The sequence below is a fragment of the Crocodylus siamensis genome, chromosome 15 (assembly GCF_052110815.1).
Source record: "Crocodylus siamensis isolate JL-2025a chromosome 15, ASM5211081v1, whole genome shotgun sequence".
NCBI classification, from domain to species: domain Eukaryota; kingdom Metazoa; phylum Chordata; order Crocodylia; family Crocodylidae; genus Crocodylus; species Crocodylus siamensis.
Genome location: NC_143409.1, coordinates 14,850,751 through 14,874,989, shown reverse-complemented (window position 1 = coordinate 14,874,989; position 24,239 = coordinate 14,850,751). Strand labels below are relative to the sequence as shown.

Genomic DNA, 24,239 nt, shown 5'->3' with positions numbered 1-24,239 from the left:
GGTGCATACATGGGTCTTGAGTGACTGGCTGATCCTGGCACTGGAGACAGGAAAAGATAGCTGTGACCCCCACTCTCCCCCACAAATTCTGAAGGTGGCTACATTAAATCAGCTCCAAGAGCTGTTCCGAGTTGTGCTTGTCTTTCTTACCCACAGGTTTGCAGGCAGGTTGCTGGGTGTGCTTTCTTGGGGGTGAAGATAGGGGGGAGCAAATAGGGTGTGGCATAGTCAAATAGGGTGAGGCTTTGAGTTGGGTATTTTTGCTATCCTCCCAAGCCATGGGAAGGGCACAGCCCAGTTTGGGCATAGCAGCAGCTGAAGGGAAGCTGCCTCCACCCACAGCCCTTCCAGTGCAGGGCTGTGTGCACGAGGCAACAGTGTCTCGTAATGAAAAAGCATCATAACCTGCATCAGGGCTCTGGCTGGCTGAGTAGCCAGGCTCAGGCTCAGGCTCATTTCTATTGGGTTTCACCTGGATCAGGGCTCTCATTAAGCAGTAATAACTAATGGAAGTGGACCTTTCTGACTTGACCTGCTGGAGAAGACTTGGTCCCCCTGCTAGCAGTCATCTGCCTAGCTCAGTGGGAACTGCCTGTGCGCCCCTGCTTTAGAAACAGACCCAAGGCTAGATCTACCCCCAACTGAAGAACTGGAAAACAGATGAAACATAGCAGCCATCTATCCTGGCCAGTGGCCAGTGCATCCTCGAGTGTTGTGTGTACAAAGACTTGGTAACCATAGCACAGCCACCGCCAGGGCTTGTGACTGGTGCTCTGCCCACCCTGCTGTAAATGGGCATCTGGTTACAGAATTCTCTACATGGGGACTCACGAAGGCAGAGCGGAGAGGAGCAGAAGTCATGACATGCCGAGGGTGAATGCAGAGCACTGCACAGGCACCACAGAGCAGATTGAGAAGTCTGCCTGGCTCATTTCCAGGCTGTTAAAGCAGCACACAGCAGGCAAAGCCAGCTTCAGAAAGCAGCTGCAAGGGCTTAGTCTGGGCTGCGGGTGGAGCAGAAGGAAAACACAGGTCTGTGTGAGACTAAAAGCTGCCAGGGCTAGCACATTTAAGACACAATACTGTCTGCAGTCAGCAGAGCACACAAGAGAGCAAGATGGTTCACATCCCATCCTTTGACTCCCAGCCCAAATGACCCTGTGCCCATTTAAAGCTGCGTTGATGGGGGCAGCTGTCTTGTGTCCAGAACAAGGCCTCCAACTCCTCCTTTCAAAGGTCCAAACAAATGCCCTGGCCACTCTGCTACCACATGCTGGCATGCAGCAGAGAGGGCACTAGATTAATGGGGAGGGGGTCAGGGCAGGAAGGTCTAAGCTGAATGCAGAAGGTGCCTGGTATTTCTGCCCTCGTCATGGCAGACACCAGGGCAGGCTAAGTAAGAACAATCACCCTTGGGCACCCACTCCAACACACAAGACTCCCTTGCAGCACAAAGTCACAGCCACCAATAACCAGGTGCTTCTGGCATAAGGGGGTTTATTTAATTTACATACCATATCAGCACAGAAATTACTGGGTTTACAGCCACATCCTCTTATTCACACTCAGGGACTGTGAGGCACCAACATCACATGGCAGGAGCCTCCCAAGGCACTGGTGAAGGGCGTGCGGCAGGTTGAGGGGAGCATTCTCTCCACATTCAGGGTGCAATGGGGCTTTCAGGAAGAAGCCAGATAGCCTGATCCATTCAGACTTCAGCCCTTTCCCACACAGCTAACTTCAACCCCAGGGGGTGGGTGAGCACTGGGCAGACAAACTATGCCTCCTGAGAACCCAGGACAGACGCACTGTATTTTGCCCCACAGCTGTGTCCCAGGAACCAGCCAGGTCACCGTATCTTGCCCGGTTTTACGTGTTTGGCCAATATGTCATTTTAACCAGAGATGCTCATTGTAAGTAAAAGACCAGAAGCAGCCAGTTGGCAAGGGTAGCTCTAGGCACCTAATTACACCATAACAACTTGGTAACCAGTTAAGATTTCACAGAAGAGGAATAGGATGGGATGCTGGAGAAGGGCTTGGCCACAACTCTATATCCCAGTTGAAAATGCAGACATCTAAGAAGCCAAAGAGCATGGAAGAGGAGACGGCCACCTGCAATCAGCCTATGCAGATTGCTCTTCACGTCCTTTCCAGAGCTACCTTAGCTCTGGAAAGGGCCAAACAGTAAAGGTACAACGTCTGGTGCCACATCCAGGTGGGACTCTTGAGGCCAGGGTGCCCTTCCCTGCTCTATAATAGATTTCTTGAGTGACTAAGTCTCATATAGTTTCAGTGTACCTCACTTACCCTCCCTGGCCACACGTGTCTGTTGTGAGGATGAACAGCAGACTGGGAACTGCTCACATGCTACAGCAGTGGTGTCAGAAACAGCCACAGGCCAAGTGTTTGTTCCCAATGAGATAACTCTGAGGAATGGAGGGCTAAGAGGAAGAAAGCCACTGTCCAAGAAGGATGGCCACTCCTCCATCCTCAGCTGTCTTCACAGGAGAAGGCAGGACAGCTGAGGGCCCAAGAGTGCAGAGGGTGCAAAACCAGCAAGAAGATACCTTGGAGTTTTTCAGTACTGAGAAAGTAGTTACATAACACAGTAAAACCAAGGGGCACCTAGATGTAGTAGGGTGAAGACAGCTCAACACAATGGGTCCCCAACCCTGACAGAGGTCTCTGGAAGTTGCTGTAATATATATAATAAATAAGAACAGGGAAATATAGGAATTGAGGAATTATCTCCACAAAGGAAAAGTGGGAGCTTGGGACATTTATAGCTCATCTGGGCACTGTGCTAGTAATTGTACAAAAGTGCTCCAGCCCCCTGGGAATGGACAGGATGGTCTCCCAGGAGTCATTATGGAAAGGGTCTATGGCAAAGGTTGCAGTGAGCCTATATTGCAGCAGAGGCAGTCTCCACCATCACCCTGAGGCTGGAAGCATTGGTGGGGGTGCAGTTTACTCATCCAAACACATGCTCCCCTCCTCCACGGGCACCGGGGGATTAATCTAACAATGGAGACCAGGCACAGTGGCATTCCCACCTGAAAGCACATGGAGAAACAATGCCCAGCCTCCAACTCAGAGCGAGTCTGTTCTCTTCCGGGCAAACACAGCTGACATGCTCTTTACGATGCTGCGGATCCCAGTGCCCCTCTTTGGTGCCAGTTTGGCCTCACAGAAGCGCTCAGCCAGCCCCTGGAAGACCATGAGTGACCCGTGATAGGCCTCGGCCGCAGAGACCTCATAGAACCCGCAGTCCACAGACAGGGCTAGGAGCCGCCCCTCCTCGCTGGAGACCACCCGCTGGTGATGCAGGTCCCGTTTGTTGCCCACAATGACAATGGGCACCTTTTCCTGGCTAGTGGCCTCCTTGGTTGCCTTAATGAACTGGACTTTGGGGTGCAGGATGTTGAAGCTGGCACGATCACAGATGCTGTAGACCAGGATAAAACCATCTGCCCATTGGACCCTCTTCTCCTCTGCAGAGCTTTCATCTGCTCCATCCTGGGAAGAGAGAAATGGGGCCGGAAGTTGGATATAAATCAATAAGCCACATTTGGTGAATCTGGGGAGCACGTTTGTGCTGAAAAGGGTCATGGGCAATGTTCCCTCTCAGGAGTAACAGTCTGTGAGCGCACCGCCTCGGTCCGTGAGCGTGCTGCCTTGGTCTGGCATGGGACACTTATTGAAGGGGGCTGGAGGCTGGGAGCTGGGGCCTGGAGCTGGAGGCTGGGGGCCAGAGGCTGGGGCTGGAGGCTGGGAGCTGGAGCCAGAGCTGAAGCCAAGAGGCTGGGGGCTGGAGGCTGGAACTGGGGCTGGAGCTGAGAGGCCGGGGGCTGGCACTGGCTCCGCCAGCTCCGAGGAAGTGTTCCACTCCCCCACATCAGGGTCGGGGAGTAGAGCACTTGCCCGGAGCCGGTGGAGACCACGCCAGCCCCCCGCCCCAGCCTCCATCCCTGCCTTGCCTCACCTCGGGGAGGCTCCGCCAGCTCTGGGACACTGTGGGATACACCCACTGAACAGCAGACAGTTGGTAGTGGCCACATCTGACCTGGAAACACCAGCTTCCAGGAGGAGAGGGAGTCTGATCCTGCACTCCATCAGCACAAGGGGCTCCTGACTGATGGACACCAAGTCATGGCCTTAAACTGAACTAACCCAAAGGGAAAGGTTTCACCTAATGTCCCACATCCAAACCAGCCTCTGATCTGACTGTCAACCTGGAGGGCATGGGATTCTTCTACTGGCATTCTAGAAGAACGAGCTGGCATCATACAGCAATTCACTGCCCTTCTGTGCAAAGTGAGCCTACACTGCAGCAGAGGCAGCCTCCACCATCACCCTAAGGCTGGAAGCATTGGTGCGGGGGGCAGAGCCCTTCCAGGCTCAAGACCAGCTAGGTGGTTCTGGCTCCTTTTGGTGGCAAAGATTCAGCACCTACCTGTCTATGGGTAGGTTGTCAAGGGCTGGGGGTGAGCGGGGAACAGTAGCACACAACAGAACAGGGAACAAGCAGCTTCTAGCAGACCCTACTAAAGAGGCTAGAACAACAGGGAGCCAGTTCCTGCACTGGTGTAGTTTGGGAATGATCTCTACTGTCTCAAGTCCTCTCCGATCCAGGCAGGTGAAATCACACCCGAGGAATCTCAGCCGTCTCCAAACAATATGGCTGGCCCAATCGTGCTGGGAGACCAGCAGGAGCAATTACAGTTGGCTGATGCCTCCAAACCCCAATTTGCTATTTGAATTTCTTAGCAAGGGGAAACAAACAGCTCTTCTTGGAGTAGAGATGTGTGACAGCGGCAGCAGCAGGGCTCTCTTACCTGTGAATAAGAGAAGTCCCAAATGTGGAAGAGGATCTCCCTGCCCTCCACAGCCAGGCTGTGGCTGTAGATGGATTCTGTCAACAAAGCACAAAGACCCTTCAGAGACCACAGAGCTATGACCTCTCCTTGGGAGAGTCCCGCTGCACCCAGCCCTCTCTCTCTGCTGCACACAACTCCTCTTTAGGTGGGAGACTGTTCAGGCTAAGGCACCCACCACACACCAGTATGCTGGCACTGAGACCAGAGGGTCTGCCACAGAGTACCCCAAGATGTCTGGATCTACCCACTCCTGTTGCCCTGCAAGCCGCTACCTGGAGCTCCCTCCATTTAAACCTGAAGCTTCCAAGCAACAAGTTCAACTCTCAAAGAGAGACAGGCAGCTGGGAAACAGCCAGATCCTGGAGAAAGAATTAGTTGCACAAATCAGGGTCTTTGCAAAGTGGTGGATCTACACCCCACAAGGACAAGATGCTGGCACAGCACTTACTCATATCTCCGTATTCCCCAATGAAACGCCTGGTGAGGAAGCGCACAGTCAGGGCTGTAAAGGGAACAGAAAACAAGGAATTTAAATGACCGTGTTAGGTCCCTAGCAAGCCCATCTCAGCACCAGCACAGAGCTACTTCCAGGCACCGGCCAACACACTCTGCCCTGGAACATCCTCCACGTTAAGCTCTCACTGAATTTAGAGCGAGCGTCCTGGTTTTCCTTCTTTCCTTGTCTTTGTGCAGAGGATGAAGGGGTCAGAAACTCTCCCAGACCTGCATTACAAAGGACTGCAGCTGACAAGAAAGCTTTTTCACTTACAGACTATGCCACCCTGAGCTCCCGTGCTGTCAGGGGCTCCACTCCGCTTCCTCACACTAAATCACAGATTTCTGAGATGCAACGAACTAACCAGGTCGCATCTCTGTTAACTGACCACAGCAGGACTGTTCCCTACCTGCTCTCCAGTTTGAGTTTAAAAAGTCCTTGGACATGTGGTTCATGTCTCTTTCCTTGAAAGACTTCCACAGTTCACAGGCTCTTGTCTGAAAGCTTCCCCTGTCCCATCTGCTTTCCTGCTCCTGCTTTGGTGGTGAAGTGCTCACCTGATTTCCCCACATGGTCTGCTCCCAGAACTAGCACGTTTGCTTCCATTCTCTGCATGGCAGGACCAGGCACCTCCACCAAGGGCAGGGGGTCAGGGGCGAAGCTGGCACTTCTGCGCAGAGGGATTCGGAGAACCATTTGTGGAGCTCTCGCTGCAGAGCCTGACACTCCTCTACACTGCCGGGGCCGAATGATGCCCGCCCCAGAGCAGGGGACAGTGATCTGCATGGGCCATACCACTCCCAGGGACGGAGGGGTGACAGCAAGAGCTGAAGGTTTAACCATTCTTTGTGAGATCCCCAGAATTAGAAATCAACTCTGATACCGGTCAAATCATCCTAAAAGAAAGCCCCTGAGCCATAGTACCAGGGTGCTGGGAGTGTCCTGATGGGGACAACATGATGTTAAGCTATTCTCCAAACCAAACCCAATACTGGATCCTCAGCTGGGACGGGCACCCAGTCTCTTTTGCACTTCAGACATTGTCTCTGGCCCAGCAAGCTGCCAGGCCTCTTGCTTTTATTTCAGAGCTGCAACGTGAACGATGAGGCCTCTGAGCAGGGCGATAGGATTGCTTTCTGCTGCTCTGCCAATGCCCCTGCATCGTGACATACAGGGTGCCCTGCTATTCCAGCGCTGGTCCCACGACCTCAGTCATGACATGCAGTCCTGACCTCCTGCCGTCCCCGGGTCCCCACTCCACATCACCCCAACTTCCTCTGCCAACACACTCTCCTGACTCTGCTACCTAAGAGCTACTCCACACTTGCATGCAGGGACTGCTAGCCACGCCAACACGTGCAGTGCCTCTGCAGTGTGGAGAAACAACCACTGGCTGAGAGCACCAAACTCGTTCTCTGCAAATTTAACCAGTTGTCCACAGTAGTCTCATCCTGTGCCCCTGCCCAGGACCCTCTGGCTGGGGTTGGTATGGCAATGAGCAGGCCCCTGGCCCCAGTGAGGATGCTACTGTGGATGCTACTCCTTTGTACCAAAGACATTGGCACTGCTTCAGTCTGGGGGGCTGGTAAGGTTACCTACCTTTCCCAGCCCTCTTGCACTCAACCCCACCTCTCCGACTCCCTCCAGCCACTTCCTCTCTGAGTTTTTCCCCTCTCCTGCTACTACATCAGCCAGGGTGGGGTTTTTTTGCCTTCCGCAGAAGCACTGGGCTTTGGCTGCAGCCAAGGCTGATTGTGACTGGGGTGTGCCATGCTCCTGCTGGGACTTAAACCAGGAGATTGCTGGCTAGACAGCCTCGCCTTCTGCTCAGCGTCAGGCTGTATCTGGGGTCAGGAAGGAATTTTACTCCATGGTCAGACTGATCTGGACTATGGGGCTTTCTATCTTCCTCTTCAGTGTGGCCCTCTCCTTCAGATCTCTCCAGCATTTACAGCAGCAAGACATTATAGCTACCCTCATGCCCCTGCTTTACCCTCAGCAGGTAAGGGCACTGGGCCTGGTGGCTGAGTTGACTGTGGTAGGGTTGCTAAGAGGTTAGACAAGTGCTTCTCACCTGGTAGGGGAAATACCGTGACCACTAAGGTGGGGCAGGGGATGGCTGCTTTTCCGGCATCTGGTAGTACCCAGGTGAAGCTAACATATAATTACTCTCCCACTTTCATTTCTAGTGGGAAGATCTTGGCTTTATGCCCACTTTATGAAACGGGGAGACTTCCTACAGCCATATGGCTGAGGGCAAGCAAAACCCAGGGGCAGCCAAATCCCAAGCCTCCGGGCTTGGGCCTGCACATAGGATGCCTGTCAAATGATTTGGAAACTTCTGAAGCGCCAGGTAGGGGTGGAGGATGTTTGCTGGTAGTACGGCCATATAATGGTTCTTAAATGACTCACGGATCTGGAATTGATTTGGCTTGGAACATGAAAAATGTTGCTTAAAAAACCCCCAAAAAACTTCTCAACCTTTTTTTAGACTCAAGTCCTCACCTCGAGAAATGTTAGTTCTTTGCTGTCATCATTGGCAATCCCTCAATTCAAAGATGATCCCAAACATGGCTCACTGATGGGTCTTGAGGTACAACCCTTGAGGCGCAGACCCATCTGCAGAAGTTGCAGGTTTTTGCACAGGGAAGAGTAGGTCATAGGCCTCCCTTCTTCCTTCCTCTGCTTCTCTTCTTTACTTCGAGGGTGAGACGCTTTGCCTCGAAATGGGCAGCCTGCTTGGTCGAGGTTGGGGCACCGTTGGGTCTGGGACCTCAACTGGTTTGACCTCAGTCAGTTAAGTCTGGTACTACATTCAACCAGGTTTATCTCAAACCATTTGGAAACTGTTTTATGTGCACTGAACTTCTGTGCTGTCACGGGTTTAAACCAGTTTGTGATCACTTGCACCAGTTTATGTGCAACTTCTGTCCTGAGTCAATCAGCAGTCAGTTCCTCCCAGCTCTCAACATCATCATCCATTTCCTCCAGGTCTGCCTTCAATGTGTCCTTACAGCGTTTCCTCTGGCCACCGAGAGACCTCAGGCCACTCCAAAGCTGGGAAGAAAGCCCTGGTTTTGAGAGTTGAGAGTCGGGCGTCCGCACAAAGCGTCTGGTCCAGCGATGCAGATGCTTGAGGATCACTGACTCGCGGTGGGGCCGCCATCATAAAGGACAGTCCGGATGTCCTCTATCGATACGAAACCTGACGCCTTGATGTCCTCTGCTTTTCTCTTCAACAAAAAGAGAAGGAAGGCCCTTCTCGTAACTGCAGCTCCTCTGTCTGCAGAGAAACGTCTGCTTTCTCTTCAAGAGAAAAAGAGAGGGCACAAAGGCGTTGGGTTTCGTGTCCACAGAGGACAACGCGACCGCCGCTCGGCGGTGGGGTTAGGTGCTCCGGCCCCTGGCTCCCCCGCAGGGCAGGGTGGGCGACGGCGTGTCGTACCCCGGGACCTTTCCAGAGATCCGCACGCTGGTGTCCCCGCAGAGCCGCTGGAGCGAGTCTCGGCGCCGCGGGGGAGGCCCGAGCGCCCGGCTCCTCTGGCGCCTGGGGGCCGCGGCTCGGGCCTGAGGGGGCGGGAGAGGAGGCGGCGCCGGCCGACGCCATCCCCGCGCGCCGGCGGGCCCGGGTGCGGTGCGGTGCGGGCCGCCATGGGGCCGGCGGGCGAGGCGGAGGCCGGGGCCGGGTCGCGGGTGCGGGTGGCGGTTCGCATCCGGCCGCTGCTGCCGCGGGAGGTGCTGCGGGGGCACCGGGCCTGCGTGCGGGGCGACGCCGGGGCCCGCAGCGTGACGCTGGGCCGCGGCCGCCGCTTCCAGCCCGACGCGGTGCTGGGCGAGGCGGCGGGGCAGGCGGCCGTGTACGGGGCCTGCGTGCGGCCGCTGCTGCGCGCCTTCCTGCGCGGCTTCAACGCCACCGTGCTCGCCTACGGCCAGACCGGCTCGGGCAAGACCTACACCATCGGCCAGGCCAGCGCCTGTGAGTGCCCGGGGGCGTCCCGCTCCCGCCCCCGCCGCAGTGCTGCAGCCCCCATCTTCTCTTCTCAGCCCCGTTCCCCAGACCTTGAACCGGCTTTCTTGCCCTCGGCCGGACTCGCTCCGCTTTGGCCACATCCTTTCTGAAGCGAGGGTGTTCCCGGGGCCCTGCCTCCCCTCAGACACTTCTGTCCCTTGTCTGCCTTCCCAGGGCCCTGCCATCCCCCTTCCCGCCCTCCGCGGGCACGCGTGTGCCCAAGCTCCTCTTCCCCTGCCAGCAGCCGGTGCCGAGCGCGCCCACCCCCTTGGGACAAACGGTTCAGACCCCCCGATCTGGCGCTGGTGATGCTTTGTCCGGGGGGACCGGCCCGCTGTCCCTACTGGTGGCAGAGCGTGGCGAGCGAAGGTGTCGCCGCGCGGTGACACTGGTGAAGGGAACGTATCGGGGGTGGGAGCAGCGGGGCTTTGCAGGGCAGAGGGCGTGCGGCTGAGGGTGTCTGAAACCTGCAGTCTTGCTGGGTGAATGGGAGCGTCAGGAGTCGGGGACGGTGCACCAGCAGGGCTGAGAAACGCAGCGGGTGGTGGGGAAACCTGGGGGGACTCGGCCTCTGTGTTGTGGCCGTGTTGTACCCGGTGCACGTGAAAGCAGGGCTGGAAGGGACTGTGAGAAGTCTAGTCCAACTCCCTTCTCAGAACTGCAGCTTCTCCGTCTGAGCTGTCCCAGGGAAACGTCTGTTTCTGGTGCCCCGCAGAGGGTTTTGCAGCACAATCAGGTGCTGCCCATGCATAGGGTTTCCTGCATTGCTGAACTAACACCGCTGAAGGAACCTGATCTGCACTTTGCAGGACAGTTTGCTTGTCTGAGGCAAATAACTGCTTGAGCAGCGCATGAACTGTGCAGACCTCTCTGTTATCTTGCGGAAAGCAGGCAAGGAGATTGTGTTTGTGGCGGCGTTCCGGCTGGTTTTCTAAGGATGCCTTCTCCTTTGGCATGTCTGAGCCCTGCGCTTTACTTCTCCATCAGCCCTAACACAGGGAGTTTGTCACTGATTTTCTTTCTTGCTTGTTTGGTTTGTTAATATTATTGTTTGAGAAGAAGTGTTTCCTTTTTCCTCTTCCTAGAAATGCTTTGGCAATGAGGGACTGGTTGGGTTTTTTTGACCCCCAAGACCTCTTAAAATATACTGTGCACATGCAAAATAAAACTAACTTTGAGAATATAAAAACAGTTTTGTGTTTTAAATGCATCTTGATTCCTCCCTCCATCCCCTCTTAGGGCTATCTCTGTGCCCAGCGTGATGCTCATTTCAGATAGGTCTAGCTTATTAGAGTCAAAAAAGGGGCAATTTGAAATTCATATTCAAGAATGCTGAGGCCAGGTCAGGACATTCTTACCCCAAAATAGGTGCGTGTGCGTGGAGACAGTTCTGAGCTCTGCTGGGCTCAAAAGAAGGGATGTTGCAGCCTTTCCACACTCTTTGTTACCCACTGATGTGAAGATGTACTTTCCTCTTCAAGAAGCACTTGACAAGCTCTATGCAGTGGCAGGGCACGGGCAGTGTCCTTTGCTTCCTTGCTTTTTACCTGTAGCACAGATTAGGGGTTTCTGGTTTGATTTTCATATTGCTATGAAAGGTTTATGGGAGGTTTATGGGGCAGGGTCGGGAGTGTAGAGTGGATGACTTTAGGTCCCTTTGGATAATAGGTGCCTGTGAATTCAGGGAATTGGATAGGATGAACTGAAACCCCTTGCAGTCCTATGTTTGCACGACTGTAATGCAACAGCCCTGAGGCAGAGGGTAACAGAGAAGCAGTAGTGGGATGAGGGGAGTCCTGGCAAGCACCCTCAAGCAAACTATTGTAAGGAAACACCCCTAAGGATCTTTAATCCCTACTGAGCTGTGTCACGGTGTGAAATGTGCTCTGAAAACTGGCTCCTGGTTTGTGGCTAGGACCCACCCTTGAATTGATATTTTAAGCTTCCCTTGCACCTGATAACTGCATGCATCTCTCCCTGCCAGCTTCCATCAACGAGGATGAGCAGGGCATCATCCCTCGTGCCATGGCTGAGGCCTTCAAACTCATTGACGAGAATGACCTGATTGACTACACGGTCAGAGTGTCCTACCTGGAGGTGTATAAAGAAGACTTTCGGGATCTGCTGCAAGTGGATACAGCCAGCAAGGACATTCAAATCCGTGAGGATGACAAAGGGAACATTGGTATGTGCAGCTGCTCTAAGACTTCCTCCTGCAGTCCCTTCCCTGGCCAGAGCTGGATGCTTACCCCTGCAAAGTAGTGCAAGGTGCTGCTTCTTCTTCAGCTTCTGACACTGTAACAAGGACCATCTTGGAACTGATTTTGGCTGCTAGCAGCCTTTGCTTTGTTGCTGAAGGCGAAGTTTTTTTTTAGCTCTCCATTAGTCCTGCCAGAGCTGCACAGGGACCTGACCTCCTAACAGTAACCCTGCGCCCATATGCCACTGTGTGCTGTTGGCTACACAACTGGCCTGCCTCCTTACTCTAACTTAATGGGAGACTTGAGTTTAGGCACTTTAACAAGGAAAGTAATTGTAGTCAATAAACGCAAAGCAGCCTTGGGCTGACTGCCATAGGGGTAGGGGTTGTTCTGAGCTGCATCTTCATTCTGGCTTGTCATACCCTTCAAGGGGTATTGGGTATTGCTAGGCCAGAAGAGAGATGGGCCTTAGGTAAGAATTTTTCTGCTGCCTCACTAGTGGTCCATCCCCTTTGAAAGCTCTGTGTTTCTGTAGCATGGCACAGCATGAGAAGCTGGCCTCAGTTCTCAGCAACACTTGAAGCCTATGACTCCTCTTTCTTCAGCATGTCTGGGACCCAGGAAGTTCAGCCAAATGATGCTGTAGAGGCCTTGCTCTTCTAGAGAGCTTGAGTGGGGCCTGGACCAATTTTTCAGTTCTAGGGCCATTTCTGATGGTAGCTCTGCTTGGCTTTATCTGTCTGTGTGCGGTCCATGCTGTTAGACTGATAGGAAGGAGGGATTTGTTTCCCTCAATGAGCCAATGCTGGTTGTATACTTGTGACTGAGCTTGTGTATCCTTCACGATAGCACAGCTGTGTATGCATCACAACAGTAACCATGTACCCAAATAACCAAGGGGAAATCCTATATGCAGGGGACAGATTTCCCTTAGGGTGTTCTCTGAGCATGACCTAGATGCCCTTCCAGTGCTGATGTCCCGACTGTCCCTTTGTGCAGATTTCCTTGGCACCAATGCAGACTGTTCCTGCTACTCTTCTTGTCTTGTTGCAGTGCTGTATGGAGTGAAAGAGACAGAAGTGGAGGGGCTGGATGAGGTCCTGAGCCTGCTGGAAATGGGGAACACGGCCAAGCACACGGGAGCCACCCACATCAACATACAGTCAAGCCGTTCGCACACCATCTTCACAGTGACCATGGAACAGCGGCGGGGTGCCGGCCGCCTCGCCCTCCATAACTGCTCCGTGGGCCTGGCCTCAGGCCAAGTTCTGGTCTCCAAATTCCACTTTGTAGACCTAGCGGGTTCAGAGCGGGTTGTAAAGACTGGAAACACGGGAGAGAGGCTGAAGGAGAGCATCCAAATCAACAGTGGGTTGCTGGCCCTGGGGAATGTGATCAGTGCCTTGGGAGACCCCCGCCGGAAGTGTAGCCACATCCCCTACCGGGATTCCAAAATCACCAGGTACCACAAGGCCCCTGGGCTGCTCATATGGCCTTGTCTCCTGTGCACATTCAATCCTGCAGCGGGGCCCTTTGGCCTCCTTATCCCTTCCCAGCATGCTGAAGGAAAGGGCTAGCTTGGTCAGTCAGGTTTGGTGTCAGAAGCCCTTTGCTTGCACGAGTTGAATTTGCTGGGACTTGCCCACAATGGTCGTTCTCTGAGGCTTTCAGACTGTGCGCTTGGTTCTGAAGGCGTCAGTGGAACGTCTCTTTGGAAGACCATGCATCTCCCGGGCATGTCAGTCTTGAGTGTGAAACAGAGCCAAGGAAAGACTGAAAATCCAACTTCTTCCAAAGCTTTTCCATTGTAATGCATCACATCGGGGTGACCTATGTGCTGTTGCTTAAAGGATTAGGAGCTCCTGAAGAATTTCCTGCCCATTCCTGATTAGCAGTGACCTGAAGATGCTGCCATCAGACATCTGCATGGGAGCTTGTATGAAATAAGTTGGTTTCAGTCTAGTTCCCAGCAAAGATGTGTCCATGTTTGGACCTAGACCTGACTCCTTTATTGTCATCCTCAGCCAATGTCTCCAGAATCTGAATTCCTGCTTGCTGCCAGTGGTGGCATCTCCAGTCAGTTCTAAGGGACTATTAAGGGAGAAGTCAGCAGTGTTGCAGGCTGTTCGCTCCCTCAGGGCTGCTATCCTGACCCCTTTCACCAGGTCTAGGTAGAATATGAGGGAAGCACTTTTCAGTTCTTGGGTTTCAGGAGGGGTAGTGCTGGCAAAACCCTGCCCCAACCCCTGTGGGTCTACAAGATGGTGGGCTGTGGCATTTTTCTCTGATTTTCCTTCTCAACTCTTCTCAGGATCCTGAAAGACTCCCTTGGAGGCAATGCCCACACTGTCATGATTGCCTGCATCAGCCCTTCCTCCTCTGACTTTGATGAGACCCTCAATACACTGAATTATGCCAGCCGTGCCCAGAACATCCAAAACAAGGCTGTGGTGAACTGCCGCAAAGAGACTGAGCATGTGGAGGAGCTGCAGCTGCAGATCAAGAGCCTGCAGAAGGCACTGGAACAGCGGCACCGCTCTGAGACCCGCATCATAAACCGCTCGGATACAGCCAAGCAGGGCTCCCAGGACCACGTGGCCCGTGTGCTGGCCGAGTGCGCTCACTACCGGACCTGCACTGATGCTGCCTACCGGCTCCTGATGGAGCTGCAGGAAGAAGGCAGCCTCACGGTGGAGCAGGTCCTACGGGTGAAGGAGTGGCTGTGTGCGGTGGAGAGCGAGAGGAGCGAGTTGACCTCGGCTGGCCTGGATAGCGGCATTGAGAGCACTTCAGCAGAGGACCGAAGCCCCAAGGCACAGGGCTCAAAGCCAGCAAAGGTCCAGGTACAGGGCGTCGGCCTTGTTTGAGCACAGGGGCAGTATGACCATGGGCCTCTGGTGTGGTTTGCTGACTGCCAGGGAGTGCTGGAGAAACTACCAGGTAGACCCAGCTACAGGAGGTGGTGTTTGTCAGAACCGAGCCCTTGGAGGCACCTGGTTAGAAAAGCAGAGGAAACACTGTTAGCATTGGAGATGGAGATTGAGGGCAGATTGTCCCAGGTTTGAGCACATGTAGAGGTGTGTGGAGCCTGTAAAGGCACAGGACACCAGTGAGGGCACCACCCTGGAAGATCCAAGCTCAAATTGCTGTAGTCCTGGACAAGACCCTTTGGGCTTGTGCATGGTGAGGAAGGGGCAAACCTGTGGAACACAGGCTGCTTCCCCCACCATGGGCACTTAGTTTGGAGGGTGAAGGGGCAGCCAGTTAGCATGCACAAGGAGTGCATGCAGGGAGAGCATGGAGGAACTGCTGCTAAGTGATATCCCCAGGCAGATGAGCTCCTCAGTAAAAGGATGAGTGTTGTGGCTTTGCTCTCCCTCCCAGGGTGTGTGGTACTCTGGGGAGGGGCTGTGGTATGTCAGAAGATGCATGCTCCCCCTTATGCCCCGTACAACTTAGCTGCCATATGGATTGTGGGGTGGGGAGGCTGAGGCCCTGCTGCTGCCTGACAGCCATTTTCTAACCCCGCTAGCTCTTGGGGGCTCTGTACTAACAGTGCAGAGGCCCCCTTAGCCAAGGAACACAAACCACCTCACAAACATCGTCCTCGAGCCTCTGAGTCCCTCAGAAATAGGGGACACATGAAGCTCACATGACCAAGCACTGAGAGTCAGTTGTCTATGGGGTGCAAAGCAACTTCTGCACAGGCCCTCAGTACAAGACAATGGCGATGCATAGGGGGTTCACGTGCACCCCCTGAGGTTGGCGGTGCACTCCCTGAGAAAAGCACCGCCAGCACTGCTGGTGGCGCTTGTGGATGGTTGTCGTTCGCCACATTCCCCCTCTGCCACCGACACCGCCAGTGGCGTCTGTGGGCAGTTGTCAATCGCCAGTGGCTGCCACCAACCCTGCCGGTAGTGTCTGCAGGTGGTCGCTAACCAGGGGCTGGTGCTCACCACCCCCACCCCCCACCACCTCCTGCCACTGACACCCCCATGGCTACCTGCAGGAGCTCCCCGCTGCCACCTGCAGGTGATCGCTGTGTCCCCTCAGCCTCTGGGGGCACATGTCGTTCATAGTGCAAGAGATGGGGCAGGACTGGCTGGGGAGTCCTGGCTCCTGCTGGGGCAGAACATCATTATCTTGCTGTCCGGGAATCCATGAGTCTGGAATAGTTTCTCCTTTAGTTTTTCCTGCTAAAGAAGTCAGGGTGTGTGGCAGGGTGTGTGCCCCAGCTTTGGGGATCCTGATGCAGTTTCTTTCTTCCCTCCCTGGGGCCAGGTGAGCCTAGAGAATGGGTGTGAATTGGGCAAGGAGGAGCACGTGGTCAGGTTGCAGAGGCAAGTGGAGAGGCTGGAGGAGGAGAACCGGGACTTCCTGGCTGCCCTGGAGGATGCCATGGAGCAGTACAAGCTGCAAGTATGTAGCCTTGGCCTACACCCATGCAAAGATCCCTTTTTCATCCAATCCCTCTTGGTGCCAGCCAGCCCCATTCTTTGCCCTCCCTGGGTTCCCAGGGTCTCTTGCTCCCTTTGCCACCATTGCACCTTTACTCTGCACACAGACCAAGCCCATTTGGGATTTTTGATCTGAAGCACTGCTTGCCCCATGCTTCTCCTTCTGAGCTGGGCTTCTCCTTTGTGATTGTTTTAGTGCCCTGATACACAGCCAGAGTTCCCTGCTGTTGCTCTGCTATCCCCATCTGGCTGCTGGGGTGGAGTGGGGGAAAGAGCATGGCCTGTTGGTTCCTGAGCTAGTGGGAGGCCTAGGGTGCACGCGTGGGAAACAATCTTCTTCCTCCATTTTCCAGAGTGACAAGTTGCAGGAGCAGCAGGACAAGATCTTCGAGCTCCGCCTGCGCCTGGAGATGGTGGCACCCACCTGCATGCCAGAGCTCCTGCAGGATGTTCACCTGGTGGGAATCTTGCAGAGACCCCACACAGCCCCAGTGGATGCTGGGCAGTACCACAGCCTCAGTATGGTGCCATCCAGGCCCTCCTTTGCCAACCAGAGTGGAAGGGTTCATTGCAGAAAGGTAAGTGCATCAGTCATCCCAGGTACCGGACTTCTGCTTTTGGGATCTGCGTAGTTCCCACCATGTTAGGACCTGTAGCCCAGTCCCTCCTGCTGCACCTGAGTGGGGAAGCGGCTCCACAGTGAAACCAGTCCTTGGCTCTAAGGCTGCCTTCTCTGGCATGAGAGATTTGGGAAAACCATGTTTTAGGCTGAGCACTCAGGCTTTGATCTGAGCTCAGGCAGCAGCACATCTGAGATCAGCTGCCTGGGTCCAGGACCTCACTAGGTCTGCTTGTAAAGTCTTTCAGCTCCATGCTGCCTTCATATCTAGCAGAGGAAGCAGGCTAACTGAAGTGCTTCTGCAGAACTCTGTTGCCTGGGTGGTGTGTGTCTGTCCCTATGCACTAACACTTCCCTTTCCCCCATCTCTCTGCCCTGGCAGCTTAGCAGCAGCCTGTCTGATGATGGCGAGGACCTGGTGGTGTCTTCTCGAAACTGTGTTCAGGGTTTGGCCTGTGGCCTGGAGGCCAAAGATATGGTGCTGATACAGCCACTCAGCAAGGATTTGGAGAGGCCAGCAGAGCTGTCCTCAGGAGAGGAGGAAGAGGTGGAGCCCAAACCATCTCTGCACCAGTGCAGGTGAGATGTAGCTGCTCATGCCAGGCCATTGCCAGGCCCTGCCAGATCTTGTCCAGGACAAGGGCCCATCTGGCCACTGCCCAGAATGACTCTTCCTCAACAGAGCTACAGGATTTGGGCTGGCTTTGGCTGGGAGGGCTGCATATCCTCTGCACCTGAGAGGTGCTTCTAAAACCCAAAGAGATGAAGCAGGAAGAATCAGGACATGACAGTGCCTTTGTAATGCCTGAACTGCAGTCCAGAGTCTTGTCCATAATAATTGCAGAGGCTGGTACTAGTGGAGGGCAGAGGTGGTGGCCTGAGGTCCCCTGAGCCTTCCCTGATGGGGCCCAGCAGAGTGACAGGGTTTGCTTTCCATCTCTGTGTCTCAGCCAGATCAGGAGAGAACTGAAGGGAGCTATGTCTCTGGGGCTGTAGAGCCTTTGGTCTATCTGCTGAGGCTGCCACCTACTGTGGGTGCCCACCCAAGGGGAAACATGCTGACTGGGATGTGAGCCTGCCCCTTCTCTCGTAGCCCCAGCCACAGTCCTGCCATCTCCTGAGCCCCACTCTCACTTAGCGTCCCTGCCTGATGGCCTGCGGGCATCCTGGCATCCCTGTCTTTTCACCTGGTGCTACATGGCAGGTTTGGAGCAGGCCTACCTTCCTTTGGTCCTGGCTAAGCCTGGACCCAGCTAAATGGAGTTATTTGCTGCTCTTCTAGAAATGGGATCCACAGCTGGAGCAAAAAGGAGGTTTGCAGCAAGGGGATTAAGGAGCAGAGCAGAGGCAAACTCCCACCTGGCCAGGAGGAGCCCCTCGAGCTGCCCAAGGGTAAGTGGACACTTTCCCTGAGGGATTGGCAGGCAGTGCTGGGGACAGTAGCGCGAAGCCTCTCCAAGTGCTTAACTGCAGAAGAAAGGCAGTGCAGGGGCACCCTGAATGCCCAGTGCAGCCCAGCACTTGGGGGGCTCTCAGGACTACTAGAGTTTGTGGCCTGGCTGCTTTCATCTAGATAGAGCATTGCATGCTGGGATCTGAAGGCCTCCAGAGCTGCATGTGTGCTTCCTAGATGAGGGCAACAGGAGCTGTGTTCTGCCAGCTCTGCTGGTGGGCTGGCCTGTGTCCATAGGGATTGGGCACCTGCTGAGTGGGGTCTCAGGGCATCTTGCTTTATGTGGCAGGGGCCTGCAGGAGGAGGGAGCCATCTGGTCCAGGGGGTGGCCTGTCAACAAAGGACTCGGAATGGCGACTGGTGCGAGCACAGCAGAAAATCCGGGACCTGGCAATAAACATTCGCATGAAGGAGGAGTTGATTACAGAGCTCATCAAGACAGGTGCGCAGTGGGGACAGGGTGGGGGCTTGCAGCCACAAGAAGAGCTTTCCCCAGCGAGGCTGGAGTGGACTTCCTTCCATGGCTCCCCTTCCCTCCCTGTGTGTGCCTGCCCCCTATGCCTTGTCTAATGGAAGAAGGGCTGTGGCTTAGCAACCAGCCCCAGCCGCTGCAGCCTCTAGGGTGACTAGGAAGGAAGGCCAGAGGGGGGCAAGTTAGGGGCATAGCTGACTCTTGTAGGAGGTGGGTGGGGCAGAGCAAGGGCGAGTCCCCTCCCAGCCCTGAGTTGTGTGGCTGTTATTGAACAGCTGAATCCCATCAAAGGGAAATAGCTCCTTGTCATTGGAGCCAACGTGTACCCCCTGCAAGTGGTACTGGCAAAGGTCCTGTGCCATACTGCTACCACTCCTACTCCAGGTTATCTGGCAGGTGCCTAGAGCCTCCGGTTGGTTTGGGAGGAGATCTGGGAACCGGGCTGGGGGGCAGTGGGGCAGATGCTTACATGTGCATTCCAGGCAAGGATGCCCAGGCCATGAACAAGCAATATTGCCAGAAAATCAGTGAGCTGGAGCAGGAGGCAGAGCAGGTGCGAGCTGAGCTGAGCCACAGCCAGAAGCAGCTGCAGGAGCTGGAGGGCAAGGAGCTGCAGGATGCTGGGGAAAAGCGCCGGCTTCAGGAGTACCGCACAAGGGTGGCAGCTGCACAGAGCAAGGCACAGGTCAGTGTGAGCAGGGTTGCTCAGTGCTGGCCTCCAGGGGCTTTGGCCTGCCTGTCCTGGGCTGTGGCCCTTGGGGTGAGAGGAAAGCTGAGGGCTGCCTCCTCTAAGGAGCAGGATGGGGGGTACTCTGCCAAGGCTAAGTGCAGTCATCCTGTGGCAGGTCCTGCGTGAAAAGCAGCAGGTGACAGAGAGGCTAGTGTCGTTGTCAGCTCAGAATGAGAAGCGGGTGCAAGACCTGGAGAGGAACATCCAGCTGATGCGGCGGCAGCAGGGACAGCTCCAACGGCGGCTGCGGGAAGAGACAGACCAGAAGCGGCGCCTGGAGACTGAGGTGCACAAGCGGCAGCACCGGGTCAAGGTGAGTCTCAGGCTTGCTTGCTGGTACCAGGCTGGGGGCCCAGCTGGAGGGTGGGGGAAGCTGCTTTGGGTGTTGTGGGGAGCTCCTAGCCTCACGTGCCAACCAGGAACTGCGGTAACTCTGGTGGGATTGTGGAGTGAGGGGAAGGGCTCTGTGTCCCAGCCAGCAGCAGGCTGTGGGAGACTGTACTGCAGCACCTGGGGAAGCCAGCTAGGGTGATTGGTGAGTGAGGTCCCGAGGAGTTCAAATCTTCCTCTGTCCCTGGCTTTGGATCAGCCCCTTCCTGTGCTCTTCCAACACCCCGCTGCTTCCTCCCCCCTCCACAGGAGTTGGAGCTGAAGCATGAGCAGCATCAGAAGATCCTGCGTATCAAGACTGAGGAGATTGCTGCTTTCCAGAGGAAGCGCCGCAGTGGCAGCAATGGCTCTGTCATCAGCCTGGAGCAGCAGCAGGTGAGGGGCTGGGAGCCCAACACCCCCCAGCCTGACCACGTGGCATCAGCAAAGGCATGGAGTCCCTGGGCCCGGGCCCACTGGGATTCTGAAATCTCCCTGCTGGGCAGGAGAAGCTCAACCTTTGCCTCAGCACTCTCTCCATGCCTTGGGAGAGAGTCCCACATGCTGCTGATACCCCACAGTCCCAGCTTGCCTTTGCTGGGATCCTCCCAACCCCATGAGACTCCTGGTAGGTGAGGCATGAAGTTGTGGGAGTGGAACCCCATCTGCCAGAGGCTGGGCCAGGTGGGTGAGAGAGGCTGGCCACTAGGCAGAGCAGTCGCCTGCTTCTCCGGGGTCGGCGTGCTGTTTCCTGCTCAGCCTGACTCCCTGTGCCCCAGGCTGCTACTGAAAGGTGGAGATTGCCAGCCTGCCTCCCTCCTGGGGCCACGAGGGTACATCTGGTAGGCAGATGTACTCAAATCTCCAATAATAGGGCCCACATCAGCCAGTAGAAGCCTCTTCCCCCTGACCTGACCCCAGCTCCCAGTCACTGATGCAGCTGTGTGCAACTCTCCCCTGTGTTTCCCTTCCCTTCCATCAGAAAATTGAAGAACAGAAGAAGTGGTTGGACATGGAGATGGACAAAGTCCTGGAGCAGCGTCATGCCTTGGATGAGCTGGAGGATGAGCTGAGGAAACGGGAAGCCATTGTGGCCAAAAAGGAAGCGTTGCTGCAGGAAAAGAATGGCCTGGAGAGCAAAAGACTCCGCTCTAGCCAGGTGGGCAACTGGGGGTTGCTCCAATGTCCTGCCCCTTGGCACCCGGACTTGAGTTGGCTGGAGGGCAAGGTGCTTGGCAGGCTACAGGAGGTGCCCTGACCTGAGCTCCCTCAGCCTCCTCAGTGAGCTGTCTTGGACACCTTCCCTCACAGGGGTTTCATGGTGACTTGGATTGTCCTCGGCTTGGGCAGGTGAAGTGGAGGGTGGAGGGAGGGCAGTGGAAGGCCTGGATTTCCCAGGACAAGATGGTCATTGGGGGTCCTGTTCCTCCTGCTGCCCCAGGCCCTGACTGATGACATTGAGCGCATGTCCAGCCGCCTGGAGTACCTGGAGAAGGAGCTGATGGAGAAGAATGGGCAGCTCCGCCATGGCAGTGCCCACGACCAGCAGCAGATCCGTCAAGAGATCAACAACTTGCGTCAGGAGAAGGACCAACTGCTCAAGCAGAGGCTGGAGATCGACAACAAGCTGCGCCAGGGCACCCTGCTGTCCCCAGAGGTACCCTGCTGCCATGTGGGAGGGGCTGGCCAGGGCTGCTGCCTCTGCCCTTCCCACCCTGTTCACTAGCTCGTTGTGGTCCCAGGGAAACGGACTCTGCTGGGCCCTGTCCGGCACAGATGGCAGCTACTGCAGCTGGGACAAGAGCAGTGTGCATTTGGGGCAGGAGCAGAATAGCTGGGAGGGGCGTCACGAGGCTGGGACCTGGGTATCGTTTGCCCCTCCCATTCCTGATTCTCCTACTGGGTGAGAGGTGCTGCCCGGCTCTAATCCACAGTGACAGCAGCTGCCTTCCTTTCTCCACTCCTGGGTGGCAGGAGGAACGGATCTTGTTCCAGCTGGACGAGGCCATCGAGGCACTGGATGCAGCCATTGAGTACAAGAACGAGTCGATCACGTGCCGGCAGCGGGTGTTGCGGGCCTCAGCCAGCCTGCTGTCCCAGTGCGAGATGAATCTCATGGCCAAGCTCAGTTACCTGTCCTCTTCTGAGACGCGGGCACTGCTCTGCAAGTACTTTGATAAGGTGGGAGCCAGCTGCATGCCCTGCCTCAGCTCCAGCCCCTGGCCTGCCATTGGGAGCTCCCCGCTTCCTCCCCTTGACACTTCGCTTCCCCTTGCAAAGCTTCCATGCTACAAACTCAGCAGTTCTGCAAACACCTTCAGCAGGGCAGAAATGCTGGGTCCTCTCATGGGTCCCTGGGTCTCAACCAGGGCCTGGCTCCTCAGCTGTCTGCAGTGGCAGTTCATGCAGTGCCCTGATTGCTGCTCAGGCAACTGCTGCTCTGTGAGGGACAGGGTTTCCTCAAAGTTCATGTCCTTCCTACACCATGAAATGGCCTTGGTCAGTTGCTGGACATGGGGAAGGAGGTTGCCAAACCCAAGGAAGGTCTGACTGGTGGCTTGCTCTGGGTCCCTGGGCAGGTGGTGACACTGCGAGAGGACCAGCACAGGCAGCATATTGCTTTCTCGGAGCTGGAGATGCAGCTGGAGGAGCAGCAGCAGCTGGTGTCGTGGCTGGAGGTGGCGGTGGAGCGTCAGCGCCTGGAAATGGATCGCCAGCTCACCCTGCAGCAGAAGGAGCATGAGCAGAACATCCAGCTCCTGCTCCAGCAGAGCCGTGGTGAGTCCCAGCCACCTCCTCTGCTCCCTCCAGCCCATGGACTCTCCGACAGCCGTGCCTGAGCCAACCCTCTCCCCCCCCCATCCCTTCACAGGGTAATTACAGGAGCTTTTTCAAAGCCAGCCTTGCACCTTCTCTTTGTAGAGCACCTGGATGAGGGGCTGGCCAGCAGCAAGCTCCAGTATGAGGCAAGGATCCAAACACTGGAGAAGGAACTGAACTGTTACATGTGGGCAAACCAGGAGCTGAACCAGAGGCTGAGTGATCTGAGCCACCTGGGTGGGCAAGCCAAAGGTAAGGGAGGCTGCAGTTGCCATTGGGAGGGTTAGCAGCACTTTCACATGCATTTGTATGAGCAGAGGAGTCTAAACGAGTGATGCTCGACCTTTTGGCCCTGTGGGGTGGAGTGGTCCATGTGCCAGAGCCCCCAGGCCAGGCTCTGGCATCACCTCCAGTGGCCCCTGTGCACTGGGACTAGTCCCTGGGGGCCCAGCCCACCCCACCCCTCCTGCCCCCCAACATGCCAGGATTGGTCCCTAGGGTCCTGGCACTACCCTGTTCTACCAAGGTTGGGTCCTAGGGGGCACCGTCTCCCATCAACACCCGCTCTCCCCCCCAGTTAGTATTTGGGCCTGGTGCTGCCTCCACCTAGCCCTGCACACTGGGATCAGATGCTGGATCCAGTGCACAGCTGTGTGGAGTTCCTTAAGGGTCTGGACATTTAGCTGTGAGGGAGCTGTGCCATCACTCTCCTGCCTCAAATTTCCAGATCTGTGGGGAGCCCAACAGGCTGGATGACACAGGACTGTGGGCTGGGCACTGAACACCCCTGGTTTAAATTGCTTCTGGAGCAGCAAGGTGAGCAAGGATCATCCCCTGCCAGAGGCTGTTGCTGTAGCTGAGGCTTACACAAGCAGCAGGGGAAACACTACAGACCCATTCACTCTACTGGATAACAGGTGCCCCAAGTTCCTATGTTGTCCAGCAGTGAGGGGTGGCTGTCTTGACCGAATGCTTGTTGTCTCCTGCAGGACTGGAAAGGAGCTTGCCCGGGGCTGGGGACAGAGCTCCCACCCTGCTTCCACCCTGTGAAGAACCTGGCCCAGCTCTCGTGGATTCACAGCCCGCCTGCACTGGAGAAAGCTCCAGGTGCCAGGAGGAAAGCAGAGACTTGGTGCACGCCCCCCTGCCTGCTACGTGGCGGCGCTCCTCCCTGCCCAACGACTGCCCACCAGAGCTCCGGCAGAGGGAGGCCGAGCATGTGCTCAGGTCAGGGCAGCCCCATGAGGTGCTTCTGCCCTGGAACCCAGCACTGTTACCCAAGTGTCGGCGGGAGCTGCGCAGAGCCAGTCCCAGTGTGGCACCTGTGCCTTGCCACCCTGCCATGATCGACGTGAGGAGAAACCCGCTGTAGGCCAAGGCTCAGCACTAACCTTGCGCCAGGCTGGAAGAGCAGCCGCCACTGTGCAAACAGGGTACCCTGCCACTCGCCTTAGCCAGGCCTAACACACCAGAAAGGGAACACCACATCACACGGGCAACATGTCACTTCATTCCACTGTGAGTTTCCCATACAGGCAGTCTTCCCTGCTCCTGCTTCCTACCGGGGGGGGCAGACAGAGCTCCCTTCCTGTCCTCAAACACTGCAGACTTGGCTGTGTCCACAGGAAAGGCCTGTGGGCTAGTGCTGATGCCCATGTACATAGATTTGTAGTAGCTTTTATACATTTCTACTGTCACTTTCTAATAAAGCAGAGTGCATTTTATTAAAGCAGG

The 24,239-nt window shown here is 55.6% G+C and overlaps 2 protein-coding genes across 2 annotated transcripts; one reads left to right on the top strand and one right to left on the bottom strand.

Moving 5' to 3' along the window:
• Positions 1-1,477: 1,477 nt before the first annotated feature.
• Positions 1,478-6,567, bottom strand: LOC149852132 (ras-related and estrogen-regulated growth inhibitor-like protein A). The gene is made up of 4 exons (XM_090028465.1): positions 5,933-6,567; positions 5,328-5,381; positions 4,838-4,914; positions 1,478-3,518 (listed from the first exon to the last, which is right to left on the bottom strand). The coding sequence occupies exons 1-4, from the start codon at positions 6,216-6,218 to the stop codon at positions 3,093-3,095; spliced, it is 843 nt and encodes a 280-aa protein (XP_089884591.1). The 5' UTR covers positions 6,219-6,567; the 3' UTR covers positions 1,478-3,092.
• Positions 6,568-7,886: 1,319 nt separating this feature from the next.
• KIF7 (kinesin family member 7) lies at positions 7,887-24,234 on the top strand. The gene is made up of 18 exons (XM_090028464.1): positions 7,887-9,351; positions 11,369-11,569; positions 12,639-13,047; positions 13,897-14,428; positions 15,867-16,004; positions 16,396-16,620; positions 17,044-17,240; positions 17,944-18,053; positions 18,404-18,556; positions 19,069-19,271; positions 19,432-19,629; positions 19,956-20,081; positions 20,668-20,844; positions 21,127-21,342; positions 21,660-21,866; positions 22,265-22,463; positions 22,608-22,757; positions 23,495-24,234. Exons 1-18 carry the CDS (start codon positions 8,559-8,561, stop codon positions 23,875-23,877), a joined length of 4,617 nt encoding a protein of 1,538 aa, XP_089884590.1. The 5' UTR covers positions 7,887-8,558; the 3' UTR covers positions 23,878-24,234.
• The last annotated feature ends 5 nt before the right edge of the window (positions 24,235-24,239 follow it).